General features: G+C 51.7%; 1 protein-coding gene across 3 annotated transcripts in view; it reads right to left on the bottom strand.

The window, feature by feature from the left end:
- Window positions 1-20,825, bottom strand: part of PLEKHA5 (pleckstrin homology domain containing A5) — a 139,679-nt gene that overhangs the window by 97,892 nt on the left and 20,962 nt on the right. For all 3 annotated transcript variants that reach the window (XM_069762759.1, XM_069762754.1, XM_069762755.1), the window contains exon 3: window positions 13,523-13,580. In XM_069762759.1, the coding sequence (XP_069618860.1) occupies window positions 13,523-13,580 (58 nt within the window). The remainder of the gene's footprint in view (window positions 1-13,522; window positions 13,581-20,825) is intronic.

The following is a 20,825-nucleotide window of genomic DNA, read 5'->3' as shown; positions in this document are numbered from 1 at the left end:
CCAGGGAGAAGGGCGGCAGGGGACTAAGGAAAGAGGGGCCGCAGACCACACACCCACCAGGGAGAAGGGAGGCAGGGGACTAAGGAAAGAGGGGCCGCAGACCATACACCCACCAGGGAGAAGGGCGGCAGGGGACTAAGGAAAGAGGGGCCGCAGACCACACACCCACCAGGGAGAAGGGAGGCAGGGGACTAAGGAAAGAGGGGCCGCAGACCATACACCCACCAGGGAGAAGGGCGGCAGGGGACTAAGGAAAGAGGGGCCGCAGACCACACACCCACCAGGGAGAAGGGAGGCAGGGGACTAAGGAAAGAGGGGCCGCAGACCACACACCCACCAGGGAGAAGGGAGGCAGGGGACTAAGGAAAGAGGGGCCGCAGACCACACACCCACCAGGGAGAAGGGAGGCAGGGGACTAAGGAAAGAGGGGCCGCAGACCACACACCCACCAGGGAGAAGGGCGGCAGGGGACTAAGGAAAGAGGGGCCGCAGACCACACACCCACCAGGGAGAAGGGAGGCAGGGGACTAAGGAAAGAGGGGCCGCAGACCACACACCCACCAGGGAGAAGGGCGGCAGGGGACTAAGGAAAGAGGGGCCGCAGACCACACACCCACCAGGGAGAAGGGCGGCAGGGGACTAAGGAAAGAGGGGCCGCAGACCACACACCCACCAGGGAGAAGGGAGGCAGGGGACTAAGGAAAGAGGGGCCGAAGACCACACACCCACCAGGGAGAAGGGAGGCAGGGGACTAAGGAAAGAGGGGCCGAAGACCACACACCCACCAGGGAGAAGGGAGGCAGGGGACTAAGGAAAGAGGGGCCGCAGACCACACACCCACCAGGGAGAAGGGCGGCAGGGGACTAAGGAAAGAGGGGCCGCAGACCACACACCCACCAGGGAGAAGGGAGGCAGGGGACTAAGGAAAGAGGGGCCGCAGACCACACACCCACCAGAGTGACAGTGGATTGTGGAGGAATGGTCCGATGAACAGAGTCTGCAGGCGATGACTATGACTTTATATTTCTGAGCGGCCGCTCAGGGGGAGGTTATAGGAGAGGAGCCGCTGTCCTTCACTGTCCTCCCCGACCGGAGGCACATTAATAGTCTGAATGCATTGTACGTCTCATTACAGCGCTGCAAACACTAATACCATGAAAGCGCCGCGGCCGACGACCACTAACCAGGCTGGAATTAGCAAATCAATACAAAACTGCGAGGACCTTCACACCTCAGAACCAAGCCAAGGACAAAGCCCCCAGAGGTGCAGAGACCCCAGCATTCAGAAAGTACCGCAACCTTTTATCCTGCACCAATCCAACCCAATAGACTGCCGTACATCAAGCAGAACCATACAGAAATACACAAGATCCTGTCTGCAGCCACCACTAGGGGGAGCTCCCTGTATACAGAGATACATGATAACATCCTGTCTGCAGCCACCACTAGGGGGAGCTCCCTGTATACAGAGATACATGATAAGATCCTGTCTGCAGTCACCACTAGGGGGAGCTCCCTGTATACAGAGATACATGATAAGATCCTGTCTGCAGCCACCACTAGGGGGAGCTCCCTGTATACAGAGATACATGATAAGATCCTGTCTGCAGTCTCCACTAGGGGGAGCTCCCTGTATACAGAAATACACAAGATCCTGTCTGCAGCCACCACTAGGGGGAGCTCCCTGTATACAGAGATACGTGATAAGATCCTGTCTGCAGCCACCACTAGGGGGAGCTCACTGTATACAGATACATGATAAGATTCTGTCTGCAGCCACCACTAGGGGGAGCTCCCTGTATACAGAGATACATGATAAGATCCTGTCTGCTGCCACCACTAGGGGGAGCTCACTGTATATAGATATATATAATAAGCTCCTGTCTGCAGTCTCCACTAGGGGGAGCTCCCTGTACACAGAAATACGCAAGATCCTGTCTGCAGCCACCACTAGGGGGAGCTCCCTGTATACAGAGATACGTGATAAGATCCTGTCTGCAGCCATCACTAGGGGGAGCTCACTGTATATAGAGATATATAATAAGCTCCTGTCTGCAGTCTCCACTAGGGGGAGCTCCCTGTATACAGAGATACATGATAAGATCCTGTCTGCAGCCACCACTAGGGGGAGCTCCCTGTATACAGAGATACATGATAAGATCCTGTCTGCAGCCACCACTAGGGGGAGCTCCCTGTATACAGAGATACATGATAAGATCCTGTCTGCAGTCACCACTAGGGGGAGCTCCCTGTATACAGAGATACATGATAAGATCCTGTCTGCAGCCACCACTAGGGGGAGCTCCCTGCATACAGAGATACATGATAAGATCCTGTCTGCAGTCACCACTAGGGGGAGCTCCCTGTATACAGAAATACACAAGATCCTGTCTGCAGCCACCACTAGGGGGAGCTCCCTGTATACAGAGATACGTGACCAGGGATTCAAGCTTCAGGAGGCTAATTTGCATATTCCAGGTGCCTTCTGGGAGAAGCGAAGTCTCCCTAAGCTAGAAGATCGTTGGGTACAGCCGGGACCAGCTGCTTCGAAAGCATCACCAAACCAGGGATTCAAGCTTCAGGAGGCTAATTTGCATATTCCAGGTGCCTTCTGGGAGAAGCGAAGTCTTCCTAAGCTAGAAGATCGTTGGGTACAGCCGGGACCAGCTGCTTCGAAAGCATCACCGAACCAGGGATTCAAGCTTCAGGAGGCTAATTTGCATATTCCAGGTGCCTTCTGGGAGAAGCGAAGTCTCCCTAAGCTAGAAGATCGTTGGGTACAGCCGGGACCAGCTGCTTCGAAAGCATCACCAAACCAGGGATTCAAGCTTCAGGAGGCTAATTTGCATATTCCAGGTGCCTTCTGGGAGAAGCGAAGTCTCCCTAAGCTAGAAGATCGTTGGGTACAGCCGGGACCAGCTGCTTCGAAAGCATCACCAAACAAGGGATTCAAGCTTCAGGAGGCTAATTTGCATATTCCAGGTGCCTTCTGGGAGAAGCGAAGTCTCCCTAAGCTAGAAGATCGTTGGGTACAGCCGGGACCAGCTGCTTCGAAAGCATCACCAAACCAGGGATTCAAGCTTCAGGAGGCTAATTTTTGCCTGTAGGACATTATTGCAAGAGAGCTTGGCTGAGTAGATTACACAAGAAGGAAAACACACAGCAAGTCAGCAGGATCTAGGAGCAACATGGCAGATGTGACAACCTACATGGTGAGCTGCAGCATGTGCTACATGTTCACAGATCGACCAGAAGAAGAATCAAATTTCACCTGTCAGAAGTGTAGACTAGTGGCCCTTTTAGAAGAAAAGGTGCGGGGTCTGGAAGAAAGAATAGCAACTTTGAAACTCATCAAAGAGAATGAAGACTTTCTAGACAGAACAGAAGCATCTCTACTGGTCACAGAAGGTGCAAAAAGTGTCAGAGAACCTCCAAAAGCAGATGAGTGGAAGCATGTGACCAAAAGAAGCAAGAAGACCATGGAGAAATCACCAACCACACAACTGAAGAACCGATATCAAATCTTTGTAGAGGATGAAGATGGCACACCTAAGAATGAAGCAATACCAGCAAGCAAAAAAGAAAAGGGCACACAGCAACAAGTGACAGCAAAAAGTACAGCCAAGAAGCAACGAAGAGTGGTGGTGGTGGGAGACTCACTACTGAGAGGCACAGAAGCAGCCATCTGCAGACCGGACATAACTGCAAGAGAAGTATGCTGCCTTCCAGGTGCGATGATCAAGGATGTGACCGATAGGATACCAAAGCTCTTCAGCTCCAAGGACGTCCACCCATTTCTTCTGATACATGTTGGCACCAATGACACGGCAAGGAAGGACCTACCGACAATCTGCAAGGACTTTGAAGAGTTGGGGAAGAAAGTAAAGGAACTGGATGCACAGGTAGTTTTTTCTTCTATCCTTCCAGTAGACGGGCATGGCACCAGGAGATGGAACAGGATCCTTGATGCAAACAACTGGCTAAGACGATGGTGCAGACAACAAGGATTTGGATTCCTGGACCACGGTGTGAATTACTGGTATGATGGACTCCTCGCCAGAGACGGACTACACCTCAACAAACCTGGGAAACACACATTCGCCAGAAGACTCGCTACACTCATCAGGAGGGCGTTAAACTAGAAGAAGAGGGGACGGGAAGAAAAGCATTAGACTCGAACAAAGACGACCCAGGAAAACATACTCAGAAGGGAGGTAAGAACATTTCTAAAACAATCCACAGTGAGGAGATTGGAACAAAACAAAATCCTCTAAACTGCATGCTCGCAAACGCCAGAAGCCTGACAAACAAGATGGAAGAACTAGAAGCAGAAATATCTACAGGTAACTTTGACATAGTGGGAATAACCGAGACATGGTTAGATGAAAGCTATGACTGGGCAGTTAACTTACAGGGTTACAGTCTGTTTAGAAAGGATCGTAAAAATCGGAGAGGAGGAGGGGTTTGTCTCTATGTAAAGTCTTGTCTAAAGTCCACTTTAAGGGAGGATATTAGCGAAGGAAATGAGGATGTCGAGTCCATATGGGTCGAAATTCATGGAGGGAAAAATGGTAACAAAATTCTCATTGGGGTCTGTTACAAACCCCCAAATATAACAGAAACCATGGAAAGTCTACTTCTAAAGCAGATAGATGAAGCTGCAACCCATAATGAGGTCCTGGTTATGGGGGACTTTAACTACCCGGATATTAACTGGGAAACAGAAACCTGTGAAACCCATAAAGGCAACAGGTTTCTGCTAATAACCAAGAAAAATTATCTTTCACAATTGGTGCAGAATCCAACCAGAGGAGCAGCACTTTTAGACCTAATACTATCTAATAGACCTGACAGAATAACAAATCTGCAGGTGGTCGGGCATTTAGGAAATAGCGACCACAATATTGTGCAGTTTCACCTGTCTTTCACTAGGGGGACTTGTCAGGGAGTCACAAAAACACTGAACTTTAGGAAGGCAAAGTTTGACCAGCTTAGAGATGCCCTTAATCTGGTAGACTGGGACAATATCCTCAGAAATGAGAATACAGATAATAAATGGGAAATGTTTAAGAACATCCTAAATAGGCAGTGTAAGCGGTTTATACCTTGTGGGAATAAAAGGACTAGAAATAGGAAAAACCCAATGTGGCTAAACAAAGAAGTAAGACAGGCAATTAACAGTAAAAAGAAAGCATTTGCACTACTAAAGCAGGATGGCACCATTGAAGCTCTAAAAAACTATAGGGAGAAAAATACTTTATCTAAAAAACTAATTAAAGCTGCCAAAAAGGAAACAGAGAAGCACATTGCTAAGGAGAGTAAAACTAATCCCAAACTGTTCTTCAACTATATCAATAGTAAAAGAATAAAAACTGAAAATGTAGGCCCCTTAAAAAATAGTGAGGAAAGAATGGTTGTAGATGACGAGGAAAAAGCTAACATTAAACACCTTCTTCTCCACGGTATTCACGGTGGAAAATGAAATGCTAGGTGAAATCCCAAGAAACAATGAAAACCCTATATTAATGGTCACCAGACTCTATAGCAACGGGATCTGTTCCGCAGGACTGGCGCATAGCAAATGTGGTGCCAATATTCAAAAAGGGCTCTAAAAGTGAACCTGGAAATTATAGGCCAGTAAGTCTCACCTCTATTGTTGGTAAAATATTTGAAGGGTTTCTGAGGGATGTTATTCTGGATTATCTCAATGAGAATAACTGTTTAACTCCATATCAGCATGGGTTTATGAGAAATCGCTCCTGTCAAACCAATCTAATCAGTTTTTATGAAGAGGTAAGCTATAGGCTGGACCACGGTGAGTCACTGGACGTGGTATATCTCGATTTTTCCAAAGCGTTTGATACCGTGCCGCACAAGAGGTTGGTACACAAAATGAGAATGCTTGGTCTGGGGGAAAATGTGTGTAAATGGGTTAGTAACTGGCTTAGTGATAGAAAGCAGAGGGTGGTTATAAATGGTATAGTCTCTAACTGGGTCGCTGTGACCAGTGGGGTACCGCAGGGGTCAGTATTGGGACCTGTTCTCTTCAACATATTCATTAATGATCTGGTAGAAGGTTTACACAGTAAAATATCGATATTTGCAGATGATACAAAACTATGTAAAGCAGTTAATACAAGAGAAGATAGTATTCTGCTACAGATGGATCTGGATAAGTTGGAAACTTGGGCTGAAAGGTGGCAGATGAGGTTTAACAATGATAAATGTAAGGTTATACACATGGGAAGAAGGAATCAATGTCACCATTACACACTGAACGGGAAACCACTGGGTAAATCTGACAGGGAGAAGGACTTGGGGATCCTAGTTAATGATAAACTTACCTGGAGCAGCCAGTGCCAGGCAGCAGCTGCCAAGGCAAACAGGATCATGGGGTGCATTAAAAGAGGTCTGGATACACATGATGAGAGCATTATACTGCCTCTGTACAAATCCCTAGTTAGACCGCACATGGAGTACTGTGTCCAGTTTTGGGCACCGGTGCTCAGGAAGGATATAATGGAACTAGAGAGAGTACAAAGGAGGGCAACAAAATTAATAAAGGGGATGGGAGAACTACAATACCCAGATAGATTAGCGAAATTAGGATTATTTAGTCTAGAAAAAAGACGACTGAGGGGCGATCTAATAACCATGTATAAGTATATAAGGGGACAATACAAATATCTCGCTGAGGATCTGTTTATACCAAGGAAGGTGACGGGCACAAGGGGGCATTCTTTGCGTCTGGAGGAGAGAAGGTTTTTCCACCAACATAGAAGAGGATTCTTTACTGTTAGGGCAGTGAGAATCTGGAATTGCTTGCCTGAGGAGGTGGTGATGGCGAACTCAGTCGAGGGGTTCAAGAGAGGCCTGGATGTCTTCCTGGAGCAGAACAATATTGTATCATACAATTATTAGGTTCTGTAGAAGGACGTAGATCTGGGGATTTATTATGATGGAATATAGGCTGAACTGGATGGACAAATGTCTTTTTTCGGCCTTACTAACTATGTTACTATGTGATAAGATCCTGTCTGCAGCCACCACTAGGGGGAGCTCCCTGTATACAGAGATACATGATAAGATCCTGTCTGCAGTCACCACTAGGGGGAGCTCCCTGTATACAGATACATGATAAGATTCTGTCTGCAGCCACCACTAGGGGGAGCTCACTGTATATAGAGATATATAATAAGCTCCTGTCTGCAGTCACCACTAGGGGGAGCTCCCTGTATACAGAGATACATGATAAGATCCTGTCTGCAGCCACCACTAGGGGGAGCTCACTGTATATAGAGATATATAATAAGCTCCTGTCTGCAGTCACCACTAGGGGGAGCTCCCTGTATACAGAAATACACAAGATCCTGTCTGCAGCCACCACTAGGGGGAGCTCACTGTATATAGAGATATATAATAAGCTCCTGTCTGCAGCCACCACTAGGGGGAGCTCCCTGTATACAGAGATACGTGATAAGATCCTGTCTGCAGCCATCACTAGGGGGAGCTCACTGTATATAGAGATATATAATAAGCTCCTGTCTGCAGTCACCACTAGGGGGAGCTCCCTGTATACAGAGATACATGATAAGATCCTGTCCGCAGCCACCACTAGGGGGATCTCCCTGTGTACAGAGATACATGATAAGATCCTGTCTGCAGCCACCAGTAGGGGGAGCTCCCTGTATACAGAGATACATAAGATCCTGTCTGCAGTCACCACTAGAGGGAGCTCCCTGTATACAGAGATACATGATAAGGTCCTGTCTGCAGTCACCACTAGGGGGAGCTCCCTGTATACAGAGATACATGATAAGATCCTGTCTGCAGCCACCAGTAGGGGGAGCTCCCTGTATACAGAGATACATAAGATCCTGTCTGCAGTCACCACTAGAGGGAGCTCCCTGTATACAGAGATACATGATAAGGTCCTGTCTGCAGTCACCACTAGGGGGAGCTCCCTGTATACAGAGATACATGATAAGATCCTGTCTGCGGCCACCACTAGGGGGAGCTCCCTGTATACAGAGATACATGTTAAGATCCTGTCTGCAGTCACCACTAGGGAGAGCTCCCTGTATACAGAGATACATGATAAGATCCTGTCTGCAGTCACCACTAGGGGGAGCTCCCTGTATACAGAGATACAAGATAAGATCCTGTCTGCAGTCACCACTAGGGAGAGCTCCCTGTATACAGAGATACATGATAAGATCCTGTCTGCAGCCACCACTAGGGGGAGCTCCCTGTATACAGAGATACATGTTAAGATCCTGTCTGCAGTCACCACTAGGGAGAGCTCCCTGTATACAGAGATACATGATAAGGTCCTGTCTGCAGCCACCACTAGGGGGAGCTCCCTGTATACAGAGTTACATGTTAAGATCCTGTCTGCAGCCACCACTAGGGGGAGCTCCCTGTACACTGAGATACATGATAATATCCTGTCTGCAGCCACCACTAGGGGGAGCTCCCTGTATACAGAGATACATGATAAGGTCCTGTCTGCAGTCACCACTAGGGGGAGCTCCCTGTATATATTAACACCTGATTGACAGATGTGGACAGTCTTACGACCTTACACGGACATGTTTTGCACCATTCATACACAGTGGTCCTGGTTAGTGACATTGTGGTCATTTATCACCATGGTGACAGCAGGGAGGACACAGCGAGTTCCAAGTAATCACATCCGTCACCTCGGATTTATCTTCACTTCCTGCAGCCACAGGTTGGGGAGAAGCTCAGCCAGAACGAGAGGTTAAATGAACTACAAAAACCAATGCGCTTGACGATCAGACCGGAGGAAGATTAATTAGTTAGCAGGTCATTACCCATGTCCAGGCCCTTGAGTCCCCGCCCCCAAGGAATAGAGTTTTCTGGAGAGTTCCTTTAAGAAAATATATTAGGCACGCATTGTCGTCAGAGCAGGGATCGCAAGATACTTCTGGAAGACGGCGCATCCGGTGGGAACACGGACCCTACGAACTGTCAGCTGTGTGTGATACATCAGAGCCTGGGAACGGGGGCAGCAGGATGCAGGAGAAACAGCAGAATCCCAAATATGAGCGAAGCTCCGGAGACGGACGACACCGCGCTCCCCACCCCCCCCAGAGAGAAGACACCGCAACCCCCCCCCACCCTCCCAAGAGGGAAGACACCGCAACCCCCCCACCCCCCCCAGAGGGAAGAAACCACAACCCCCCACCCCCCCAGAGGGAAGACACCGCAACCCCCCCCACCCCCCCAGAGGGAAGACACCGCAACCCCCCCACCCCCCCAGAGGGAAGACACCGCAACCCCCCCACCCCCCCAGAGGGAAGAAACCGCAACCCCCCCACCCTCCCCAGAGGGAAGACACCGCAACCCCCCCACCCCCCCAGAGGGAAGACACCGCAACCCCCCCCACCCCCCCAGAGAGAAGACACCGCAACCCCCCCACCCTCCCCAGAGGGAAGACACCGCATAACCCCCCACCCTCCCCAGAGGGAAGACACCGCATAACCCCCCACCCCCCCCCCCAGAGGGAGGAAACCGCAACCCCCCCAGAGGGAAGACACCGCAACCCCCCCACCCCTCCAGAGGGAAGACACCGCAACCCCCCCCACCCCTCCAGAGGGAAGACACCGCAACCCCCCCACCCCTCCAGAGGGAAGACACCGCAACCCCCCCCACCCCTCCAGAGGGAAGACACCGCAACCCCCCCCCACCTTCCCCAGAGGGAAGACACCGCAACCCCCCCACCCCCCCCCCAGAGGGAAGAAACCACAACCCCCCCCACCCCCCCAGAGGGAAGACACCGCAACCCCCCCACCCCCCCAGAGGGAAGACACCGCAACCCCCCCACCCCCCCAGAGGGAAGAAACCGCAACCCCCCCACCCCCCCAGAGGGAAGACACCGCAACCCCCCCACCCCCCCAGAGGGAAGAAACCGCAACCCCCCCCCCACCCCTCCAGAGGGAAGACACCGCAACCCCCCCCCCACCCCCCAGAGGGAAGACACCGCAACCCCCCCCCCACCCCCCCAGAGGGAAGACACCGCAACCCCCCCAGAGGGAAGAAACCGCAACCCCCCCACCCCTCCAGAGGGAAGACACCGCAACCCCCCCTACCCCCCCAGAGGGAAGACACCGCAACCCCCCCACCCCCCCAGAGGGAAGACACCGCAACCCCCCCACCCCCCCAGAGGGAAGACACCGCAAAACCCCCACCCCCCCAGAGGGAAGACACCGCAACCCCCCCCTACACGCCCCTAGAGGGAAGACACCGCAACCCCCCCACACGCCCCTAGAGGGAAGACAGCGCACTCCAACCCCCGAGAGGGAAGACACCGTAACCCCCCCCACACACGCCCCTAGAGGGAAGACGCCGCAACCCCCCCAGAGGAAAGACACCGCAACCCCCCCACACGCCCCTAGAGGGAAGACACCGCAACCCCCCTAGAGGGAAGACACCGCAACCCCCCCACCCCCCCAGAGGGAAGACACCGCAACACCTCCACCCCCCCAGAGGGAAGACACCGCAACCCCCCCACACGCCCCTAGAGGGAAGACAGCACACTCCAACCCCCAAGAGGGAAGACACCGCAAACCCCCCCACCCCCGAGAGGGAAGACACCGCAACCCCCCACCACCGAGAGGGAAAAACACCAATGCGGGCCCTGCGGAGCATTACGATGGGAGTAGCAAAGTTATAACCATGGACTCGGGGCACAGGAATCAGCTCAGAGCAGAGATCTGTCAGATCTCCATCCTCGCCCCACTACGGCTTATCCGACATGCAGTAACCTGACGGGATTACTCAACAAAGATTTGAGCTGAAGTCTCCATGAGTCACATCCTCCTCCCTCCAGGAGATCACAGAAAACAGAGGGAACCAGGTGTCGGAAAACCGGAAGAACAGGAGAAACCGGCATCGTGACCCTTATCACCTTAGTCCAGGAGCAGACAGCGGGGGGGCTATGGAATTGGAGAGGCTGCCCCCATGATTATTGGGTGCGACACCAGAGAGGAAGCAGCCCTCTCCCACAGGACGCAACAAAGGAGAGGATACCGTCTCCCTCCCACAGGACGCAACATCAGAGAGGATACTGGCTCCCTCCCACAGAACGCGACACCAGAGAGGAAGCAGCCCTCTCCCACAGGACGCAACAAAGGAGAGGATACCGTCTCCCTTCCACAGGACGCAACATCGGAGAGGATACTGGCTCCCTCCCACAGAACGCGACACCAGAGAGGAAGCAGCCCTCTCCCACAGGACGCAACAAAGGAGAGGATACCGTCTCCCTTCCACAGGACGCAACATCGGAGAGGATACTGGCTCCCTCCCACAGAACGCGACACCAGAGAGGAAGCAGCACCCCATGATCAGACGCGACATCAGAAGATACTGTCCCCCTCCCACAGTACAGGACACCGGAGTGGAGGCGGCCGTCTCACTACAAGACGCAACATCATGAGGACTTTCTCAAATATAGAGCACCGCTAGGCAGCAGAGGCCACTCTATAAAAGCATTAGGACTCCGGACAGAACAAGTGCAGAGGAGACACCGCAGATAGACGCTTCTTATGATGCACCATTGACTGCCAGCGAGCGCTAGGACACTGTGCAGATGTCATAATAGCCACGCGCTGCACAGTGTACAGCGATACCCTTCCTCGCATAGGGCGCCACGCCAACCTCCATACAGCACCGCCCCTTCCCTGTTAAGAGAAGCACAGAGTCTACATCACGTGAAGTCATTATTGCCCTCTACTCCTCTTTGGTCAGACCTCATCTGGAATACTGGGTCCAGTTTTGGGCTCCACATTTTAAAAAACACATCAACAAACTGGAGCAAGTTCAGAGAAGAGCGACCAGAATGGTGACCGGCCTGCAAACCATGTCCTATGAGGAGCGGTTACAGGATCTGGGAATGTTTAGCTGCAAAAAAGAAGACTGAGGAGATAATAGCAGTCTACATATATCTGAAGGGCTGTCACATTGTAGAGGGATCATCTTTATTCTCATTTGCACATGGAAAGACTAGAAGCAACGGAATGAAACTGAATGGGAGGAGATACAGATTAGATATTAGAAGGATGACAGTTATCAATGAGTGGAACAGGCGGCCATGAGGTGGTGAGTTCTCCTTCAATGGAAGTCTTCACACTGAGGCTGGACAGACATCTATCGGAGATGGATTAGTGACTCCCGCGCAGAGGGAAGGTGCTCGTGTGCGGGACGCACAGAGGGAAGGTGCTCGTGTGGGGGACGCACAGAGGGAAGGAGCTCGTGTGCGGGACGCACAGAGGGAAGGAGCTCGTGTGCGGGACGCACAGAGGGAAGGAGCTCGTGTGCGGGACGCACAGAGGGAAGGAGCTCGTGTGCGGGACGCACAGAGGGAAGGAGCTCGTGTGCGGGACGCACAGAGGGAAGGAGCTCGTGTGCGGGACGCACAGAGGGAAGGAGCTCGTGTGCGGGACGCACAGAGGGAAGGTGCTCGTGTGCGGGACGCACAGAGGGAAGGTGCTCGTGTGGGGGACGCACAGAGGGAAGGAGCTCGTGTGCGGGACGCACAGAGGGAAGGAGCTCGTGTGCGGGACGCACAGAGGGAAGGAGCTCGTGTGCGGGACGCACAGAGGGAAGGAGCTCGTGTGCGGGACGCACAGAGGGAAGGAGCTCGTGTGCGGGACGCACAGAGGGAAGGAGCTCGTGTGCGGGACGCACAGAGGGAAGGAGCTCGTGTGCGGGACGCACAGAGGGAAGGAGCTCGTGTGCGGGACGCACAGAGGGAAGGAGCTCGTGTGCGGGACGCACAGAGGGAAGGTGCTCGTGTGCGGGACGCACAGAGGGAAGGTGCTCGTGTGCGGGACGCACAGAGGGAAGGTGCTCGTGTGCGGGACGCACAGAGGGAAGGAGCTCGTGTGCGGGACGCACAAAGGGAAGGAGCTCGTGTGCGGGACGCACACAGGGAAGGAGCTCGTGTGCGGGACGCACAGAGGGAAGGAGCTCGTGTGCGGGACAAAGAGTGAAACACCCCCAAACAGCGGCGAGTTCCTCTTGTCCCATACAGAGCCCATTCAACCTCCTTCCCCGTACAGTGTGCCTCATCTCCTCCTCCTCCGGACAGCGCCTCCCTCCACCTCCTTAACCATACAGCGCCTCCCTCCACCTCCTTAACCATACAGCGCCCCCCTTCCTCGTATAGCACACTCCACTCTCCTTCCGATTTACAGTGCCCCCTGTTCCCCATATAGCACATCCCCTCCTTCCAATGTACAGCGCCCAGGACAGGAAAAAAAAAAAAAAAACAGGGACCAATGTGGATGGCTCAGGAGGGCAATCATCTGCGGCTACATTCCCCTTCTGGGGTCGTTGGGACACTCCTCTGCAGGGATTGTAATACCGTAATGTGTCCAGGATACGAACAGGAGGAGTGTACAAAAGGGAGACACAGGACGCACCGAGAAGAGACGCCAGCACTACAGCGGAGGCAGCAGTGGCACCAAGACGGTAGAATACAAGAAAAAGAACTTACTTGATGTAGTATCGGGCACCTTCAAACGTGTACGCCTCTTCCCAGCCAGTGGGCAAATCTGGAAGGAAAAAAGTCATCAGTTCACAAAACTGTGTACTATGTATCAGCTCCTGAGGCACGAGGGGGGGTATATGAACAGTTGGTCAACAATACTGTATATTCAGTATCATGGTCCAGGGTAGGTGAGGGGTGTCACGGATTCCTACTCCGTGCTGCCACTAATTCGTCACGTGCCCGCTCTCAGCACGTGACTTGGATTGTGCCTGCAAGGGTTAATCTATCTCCCCACTCTCAGTCCAGCATTCAACCTCTGTCCTATGCTGTAATGGGAGCATAAATCACACATCGACCCAGGCCACACACCCGCTCATAAACCCTGCCACCACTCATCGAACACACGGGCGATGAGTCCCGGAAATATTAATACTAATAATGTCTACCACTCATAAGGCTCACACACCTTAAGCTATGGACTCTTTTAGAACATTCAAGGTTCAACTTGTTAAAGTTTTATACTTTAATACAAAAAAGGTTCAGTGCTTACACTAAGAAAAGGTATAAAAATATAATAAAAAGACATACAACATATGCAAAACAGTATAAAAATTAACAAAATAAAGCGTCGGCTGCCCTCACATGTGAACACGTGTCTCTGTATACAGCCGTTATTTATAGCTTTGGTCTGGAGGTCAGGTTTCTAGAACTGCCCCTCAGGTTAATATCCTAATTGCTTGGTTTTTGATTGGACCACGGCCGCGTTCCCCAATGAATATATTATTTTATCTTAAGATCCTTTGAGTAACAGCTCTCCCAGATACCATCAGCCGTAATTAACATCTCTCTTCCAAGAGCTAGGAGGTGTCAAGTGTTACCTTTCTTCTTGGCTTCCAGCAGGACCCCCTGCTGATATTGGAGACAGAATTCTACTTGTCCCAGGAAAATACATATTAACACCTGGGTGCAAACCTGCAGCCTTCAGAACAGATGTTACATTATTGCCAGTGACAATATATTTACACATAGTCCACTACACATACATATTATATATATATATATATATATATATATATATATATATATATATATATATATATATATATACATACATATACATACATACATATATACACACACATACATATATATACACACACACACACACTAGATGGTGGCCCGATTTTAACGCATCGGGTATTCTAGAATATGCATGTCCACGTAGTATATTGCCCAGCCACGTAGTATATTGGCCAGCCACATAGTATATCGCCCAGCACAGAGCCACGTAGTAGAGAATTAAAAAAAAAAAAAAAAAACACAACAACAACAAAAAATATACTCACCTATAGCCCGTTGAAGTCCTGCTATACTTACCCTCCGCCGCCTGTCTCGCTCCTCTCCACGCTCCCGGGACCGCTCCATTGCGAGCGGCAGCTTCCGCTCCCGTCCCAGGGCTGGTGTGAGCAGGACCTATGATGACGTCGCGGTCACATGACCGTGACGTCACGGCAGGTCCTTGTCACACACCAGCCCTGGGACGGGAGCGGAAGCTGCCGCTTGCAATGGCGCGGTCCCGGGAGCGTGGAGAGGAGCAAGAAGGGCGGCGGAGGGCAAGTGTAGCAGGTTTTTTAAAATTATTTTTAACATGACATTTTTACTATTGATGCTGCATAGTAGACAATTGTGTATATATATATATATATATATATATATATATATATATATATACACACACACACACATAACATACATACACCTAGCTCCTTATGAACGTGCATGGGGGTTGACTTACAAGTGGAGCAGGTATCTGATTCTGCCCCATCTTGGTGAGACAGGCCATCAGTATTGCCATGATCGACTCCCTTCTTATGCTGAATTGTGAAATCATACTGCTGTAATATCAGACTCCATGTAAGCAATTTCCCATTGTCCCCAACTACTCTGAGCCAACTCAATGGGTTATGATCTGTTATCACAGTGAAGTTGCACCCATAGAGGTATGGTTGCAGCTTCTGCAGAGCCCACGCGATTGCCAAACATTCTTTTTCAATGGTGGCATAGGCCACTTCTCTGGGCAGGAGTTTCCTGCTTAGGTACAGACCTCTACTTAGGTCCATGATGGTGAGGTACGATGCTTTAGCTAGCTGCTCTAACAGCTCATCTATCCTCGGCATGGGGTAGACCTCACATGTAGTCAGTACATTTAATTTCCTGTAGACTACACAGAACCGGGTAGTACGGTCCTTTTTTGGGACAAGAACCACAGGCGAGGCCCAGGCACTCTGGGATTTTTGTATCACCTTGAGTTTCAGCATCTCCTCTACCTGTTCCCTCATGTGTGCCTTCACCTCTGCTGACACACGGTGTGCAGACTGCCGTACTGGGGGATTAGTACCAGTGTCCACATGGTGAACTGCTAAGTGTGTCCTCCCAGGCTCCCCTGTGAAGACTTCGGTGAACTCGCTGAGCGCCCCCATCAGCTCAGACCTCTGACTGTGGGATAGCTCAGGGTTAGACTCTGCTGACTCCAGGGACTCCATGTACTGAGTCCCGGCCCCCACAGCCAGTAACAGATCAGCCTCCCCCTCTTCAGGCAGGCTACAGACAGGTAAGACACAGGCCTCCCTGCCATGATGAGCCTTCAGCATATTTACATGAAACACTTTCTGACGCTTTGCATGCTCATCTAGTGTCACCACATAATTAACATAATTCAGCCGCTTATGCACAGTATATGGTCCCTCCCATGCGGCCTGCAATTTATTCTGTAACATAGGGACCAACACCCAAACCTTCTGCCCTTCCTCGTAGGCCCTCAGTCTGGCATTACGGTCGTACCAGACCTTCTGGTTGGTTTGGGCCTGGGCCACATTCTCATGGGCCAGGTTGCTCAGTTTTTGCATTCTCTCTCTGAGCCGCAGTACATATTCGACCACTGAGACTCCAGTAGTTCTGGGGTCGTCCTCTCAACAGTCCTTAATCAAATCCAGTGGCCTCCTGACCCTCCTCCCATAGACCAGTTCAAAGGGGGAGAATCCAGTAGACGCCTGGGGTACCTCTCTGTAGGCAAACAGCAGATGGGGGAGGTACCGCTCCCAGTCTCTCCCTTCAGTCTCCACCAGCATTTTGAACATTTGCTTTAATGTTCCATTGAAGCGCTCGCAGAGTCCGTTGGTTTGGGGAGGATAGGCGCTGGCCACAACATGCTGTACTTGTATTCTTTCACAGAGGCTTTCCATCAGATCAGACATGAACTGGGTTCCCTGATCGGTCAACATTTCCCTGGGGAAACCCACACGAGAGAACACAGTCAGTAAAGCATCCGCCACTTTGCTCGGATGGAGGATAGTGCCACAGCTTCCGGGTATCGTGGAGCATAGTCCACCACTGTGAGGATGTACTTTTTGCCAGAGCTGCTAGGGATTGCAAGTGGCCCTATGATATCCACAGCCCCTCGCTGGAAAGGTTCATCGATCACAGGCAGTGGTATCAATGGAGCTTTCTGTATATTCCCGGACTTTCCAACTTTCTGACAAACTACACATGATCGGCAGTAATTGGCAATATCTGTCCCCATCTTGGGCCAATAGAAGTTATGTGCCAGGCGAGCTTTAGTCTTTTGTATTCCAAGGTGTCCGGCCAGAGGAATTTCATGGGCAATTCTCAATAATTGTTCCCTAAATGGATAAAGGACGATCAGCCGCCGTTCATAGTCCCAAGATTCTGTAGTGTCCGTGGGATAGTCTCTGTATACAGTCTGCCCTGGTCCCAGTATACTCTCTCTTTGCCAGAAGCAGCAGGGGGTTGGTCTGCAAGACATCTGAGCTCCTCCAGACTGACATCTGTCTGCAGGGCCTCCTGGAAGCTCTGACGGTCAGCCTGCAGGCCCCGGCCTAGTGTGACTGCCAGGCCCTGGTCTGAAGCGGAGTTTCCAGTGTCTGTTATCAGGGACCGTGGTGGGTCTGCCATGTATGGAGGCTCCGGGACCACAGTATGGGCCTCCTGTCCTGGTAGTTCTGTCTGAGACTCATCCTCTAATCTTTGGGCCTGAGTCTGAGCCGCAGCCTGACTCCGGGTCACAGCTGCCACATAATTACAGTCCTGTGCATTTGGACATTTTCCCTCCTCGCACGGGATCTCAGGTGGGTCACTTGCTTCCACATTCTCTGTAGCATTTACTTGCAAGGGAGGAACATAGTGGGACACCATCCTCCCCAGGTCCGTGCTTAACACATTGGTGGGATTAGCCTCTGATACTCCCACTTCTCTCAGTCCCTTCCCTGCTCCCCAGTCCAGGTACACACGGGGCATGGGCACGGCACGGCTGACCCCTCCAATCCCGGTTATAGACATCGTCTTTCCTGGTATGATATCGGCAGGGGTTATTCTGGATGGACGCACCAGGGTCACCTCTGCTCCAGTGTCTCTGACACCAATGGTGACTTTATTGCCAACAGTGACAGATTGACAGTTCTCATTAGCCCTCGCAGAGCCGGCTGCAAAGCGGACAGACGGTGGGGGCACAGACAGCTTTGTGGTGGTAGTTGGGCATTTCTCCCTATCAGGGCAGACAGCTCTAACATGTCCCACTTAGTTGCAGAAGAAGCACCGGCGTGCATCACCTAGAGAATGTCTATTTCCCGGGGCCCCATAGAAGGTGGGCTTGGACAGCACTGGTGATCGGCCGGCAGAGGGAGAAAGGTCCCCGTTTGGCTTACCTCCCCTCCAGCTGAATCCCGATGGCTTCCGCACCTCAGGCATCCTGTTAGCCGCATAGCAGTCCGCAATCCTTGCAGCCTGATCCGCAGTTTGTGGCTCCCGATCACACACAGATTGTCGTACATCCGTGGGGCACATGTGAAGAAATTGATCCTTAACCATAAGATCCGTTAAGTCCTCAAAACTGTTAACAGAAAGTCCCCTCATCCATTGGTGGAACGTGGTCCTCAAGGTGCTCACAGCATCCGCTTAGCTGTCAGTTGATCCACGTTGTAGGTTCCGGAACTTTCTCCGATACACTTCTGGTGTTAGGTTGTATTTCCTGATCAGGGCCTCTTTTATGGCCTCATAGTTCCCATCTAGCTCAGGTGGGAGGCCAGCAAAAACTTCCAGGGCTTTGCCTCTCAACCCTGGGGTTAGATACTGGAGCCCACTGCTCACGGGGTAGATGGTATTGCCTGCAGGTTTTTTCAAACCCCCAAAGGAAAGTATCTAAGTCCGTATCCTTCATCATACGGAAGATTTACAGACGTTGTCTCCTTGGATTTATGTCTTGGGAGGAGCTTATCTGAGGACTGATACCCAGCTCTATTTGAGCCATCTGAAGCTGGAAAGCTCTGTCCTCCCGGTGTTCTGCAGCCTCTCTCTCAGCCTGTCGGTCCCGGGGTTCTGCAGCCTCTCTCTCAGCCTGTCGGTCCCGGGGTTCTGCAGCCTCTCTCTCAGCCTGTCGGTCCCGGGGTTCTGCAGCCTCTCTCTCAGCCTGTCGGTCCCGGGGTTCTGCAGCCTCTCTCTCAGCCTGTCGGTCCCGGGGTTCTGCAGCCTCTCTCTCAGCCTGTCGGTCCCGGGGTTCTGCAGCCTCTCTCTCAGCCTGTCGGCCCCGGGGTTCTGCAGCCTCTCTCTCAGCCTGTCGGTCCCGGGGTTCTGCAGCCTCTCTCTCAGCCTGTCGGTCCCGGGGTTCTGCAGCCTCTCTCTCAGCCTGTCGGTCCCGGGGTTCTGCAGCCTCTCTCTCAGCCTGTCGGTCCCGGGGTTCTGCAGCCTCTCTCTCAGCCTGTCGGTCCCGGGGTTCTGCAGCCTCTCTCTCAGCCTGTCGGTCCCGGGGTTTTGCAGCCTCTCTCTCAGCCTGTCGGTCCCGGGGTTCTGCAGCCTCTCTCTCAGCCTGTCGGATCCCGGGGTTCTGCAGCCTCTCTCTCAGCCTGTCGGTCCCGGAGTTCTGCAGCCTCTCGGGCCTGGCGTTCTGCAGCCTCTCTCTCAGCCTGTCGGTGCTGTAGAGTAACGACAGGCTCAGATTGGGATCGCTTGTTCCCAGCCGTTGGAAGTCCATTTGTAAAGTACATGCATGTAGAAAAGCTGCGGAGACACCATCACGTTTCTCAACGCAAGCAATAAATAGCCAGGTCTTTCACCGGGAAGGAGCAACCCATAAGGGATGGGGGCAGTGTTCTGGATCACTGCGTAGAGAAACATGTGATGGTGTCTCCGCGGTGTTGGATGTTTTGATCTCCCCGAGGTCATTCATCCTTATGTTTATAGTCCTTTTACTAGGCACTGCTTCTAATAGCCAGTGTCCTACTCCACACTGATGAGGGGCAAATAAACCGAAACAGCTGTCTGTGGATGGATACCATGTTTTGGCATAGGTGGTTTTCCTTTTTGGATGCTGCCCTTCCCGTGGTTGTTCCTTCCCGGTGAAAGACCTGGCTATTTATTGCTTGCGTTGAGAAACACGTGATGGTGTCTCCGTGGCTTTTCTACATGCATGTGCATATTTCCCATAAGGGATGGAGGCAGTGTTCTGGAGCACTGCGTTGAGAAACACGTGATGGTGTCTCCGCGGTGTTGGATGTTTTGATCTCCCCGAGGTCATTCATCCTTATGTTTATAGTCCATTTGTAAAGTACAGTCCATAGGCTCCTCGCACTGGCATTGCTGGCATTTCCATCAGGTATCTCCGGTGCAAGAGCTGGCATTGCTTGGTCTCTCTGAGGTGGGCGCTCTCCTTGGCCAGATGCTTCAGCACTTTGCTCAATGTCCTGCATGACAAGGCACGTATCAGCAGCTCCTTGGATCTCTCGGACATTTCTATTCCTCTCTGCTCAGAGGTCGGTCAGAGCCTCTCTGCTCTGCTTCCTGTACTTAGCTGCCATATCGATGAACAGCCTTTGCCAAATAAAAGATAGAAAAGAAAAACGGGGAGGGGAAACTGTTTACAAGTATGTCTAAGTAAGCACCGAGTTGAACCTTGAAGAACTGGTGCACTCCTCGCAAGGATACCAATTCTTTAGTACAGGGAATAATTGCTTAAACCATGCACTAATGCTCTAATAGAAATAATTCTATCCCACCGCTCTGCCACCAATTGTCACGGATCGCTGCTCCATGGTGTCGCCAGCTCTCAGCACGTGACTTGGGAGGGTTGGGCCTGCAAGGGTTAATCTATATCCCCACTCAGTCCAGCATTCAACCTCTGTCCTATGCTGTAATGGGAGCATAAATCACACACCGACCCAGGACACACACCAGCTCATACACGCTGCCACCACTCATCGAATACACGGGCGACGAGTCCCGGAAATATTAATACTAATAA

Source organism: Ranitomeya imitator, chromosome 4, assembly GCF_032444005.1.
Source record: "Ranitomeya imitator isolate aRanImi1 chromosome 4, aRanImi1.pri, whole genome shotgun sequence".
Classification (NCBI taxonomy): Eukaryota; Metazoa; Chordata; class Amphibia; order Anura; family Dendrobatidae; genus Ranitomeya; species Ranitomeya imitator.
The sequence above is the reverse complement of the archived record's forward strand: the minus strand, read 5'-3'. Positions and strand labels throughout refer to the sequence as shown.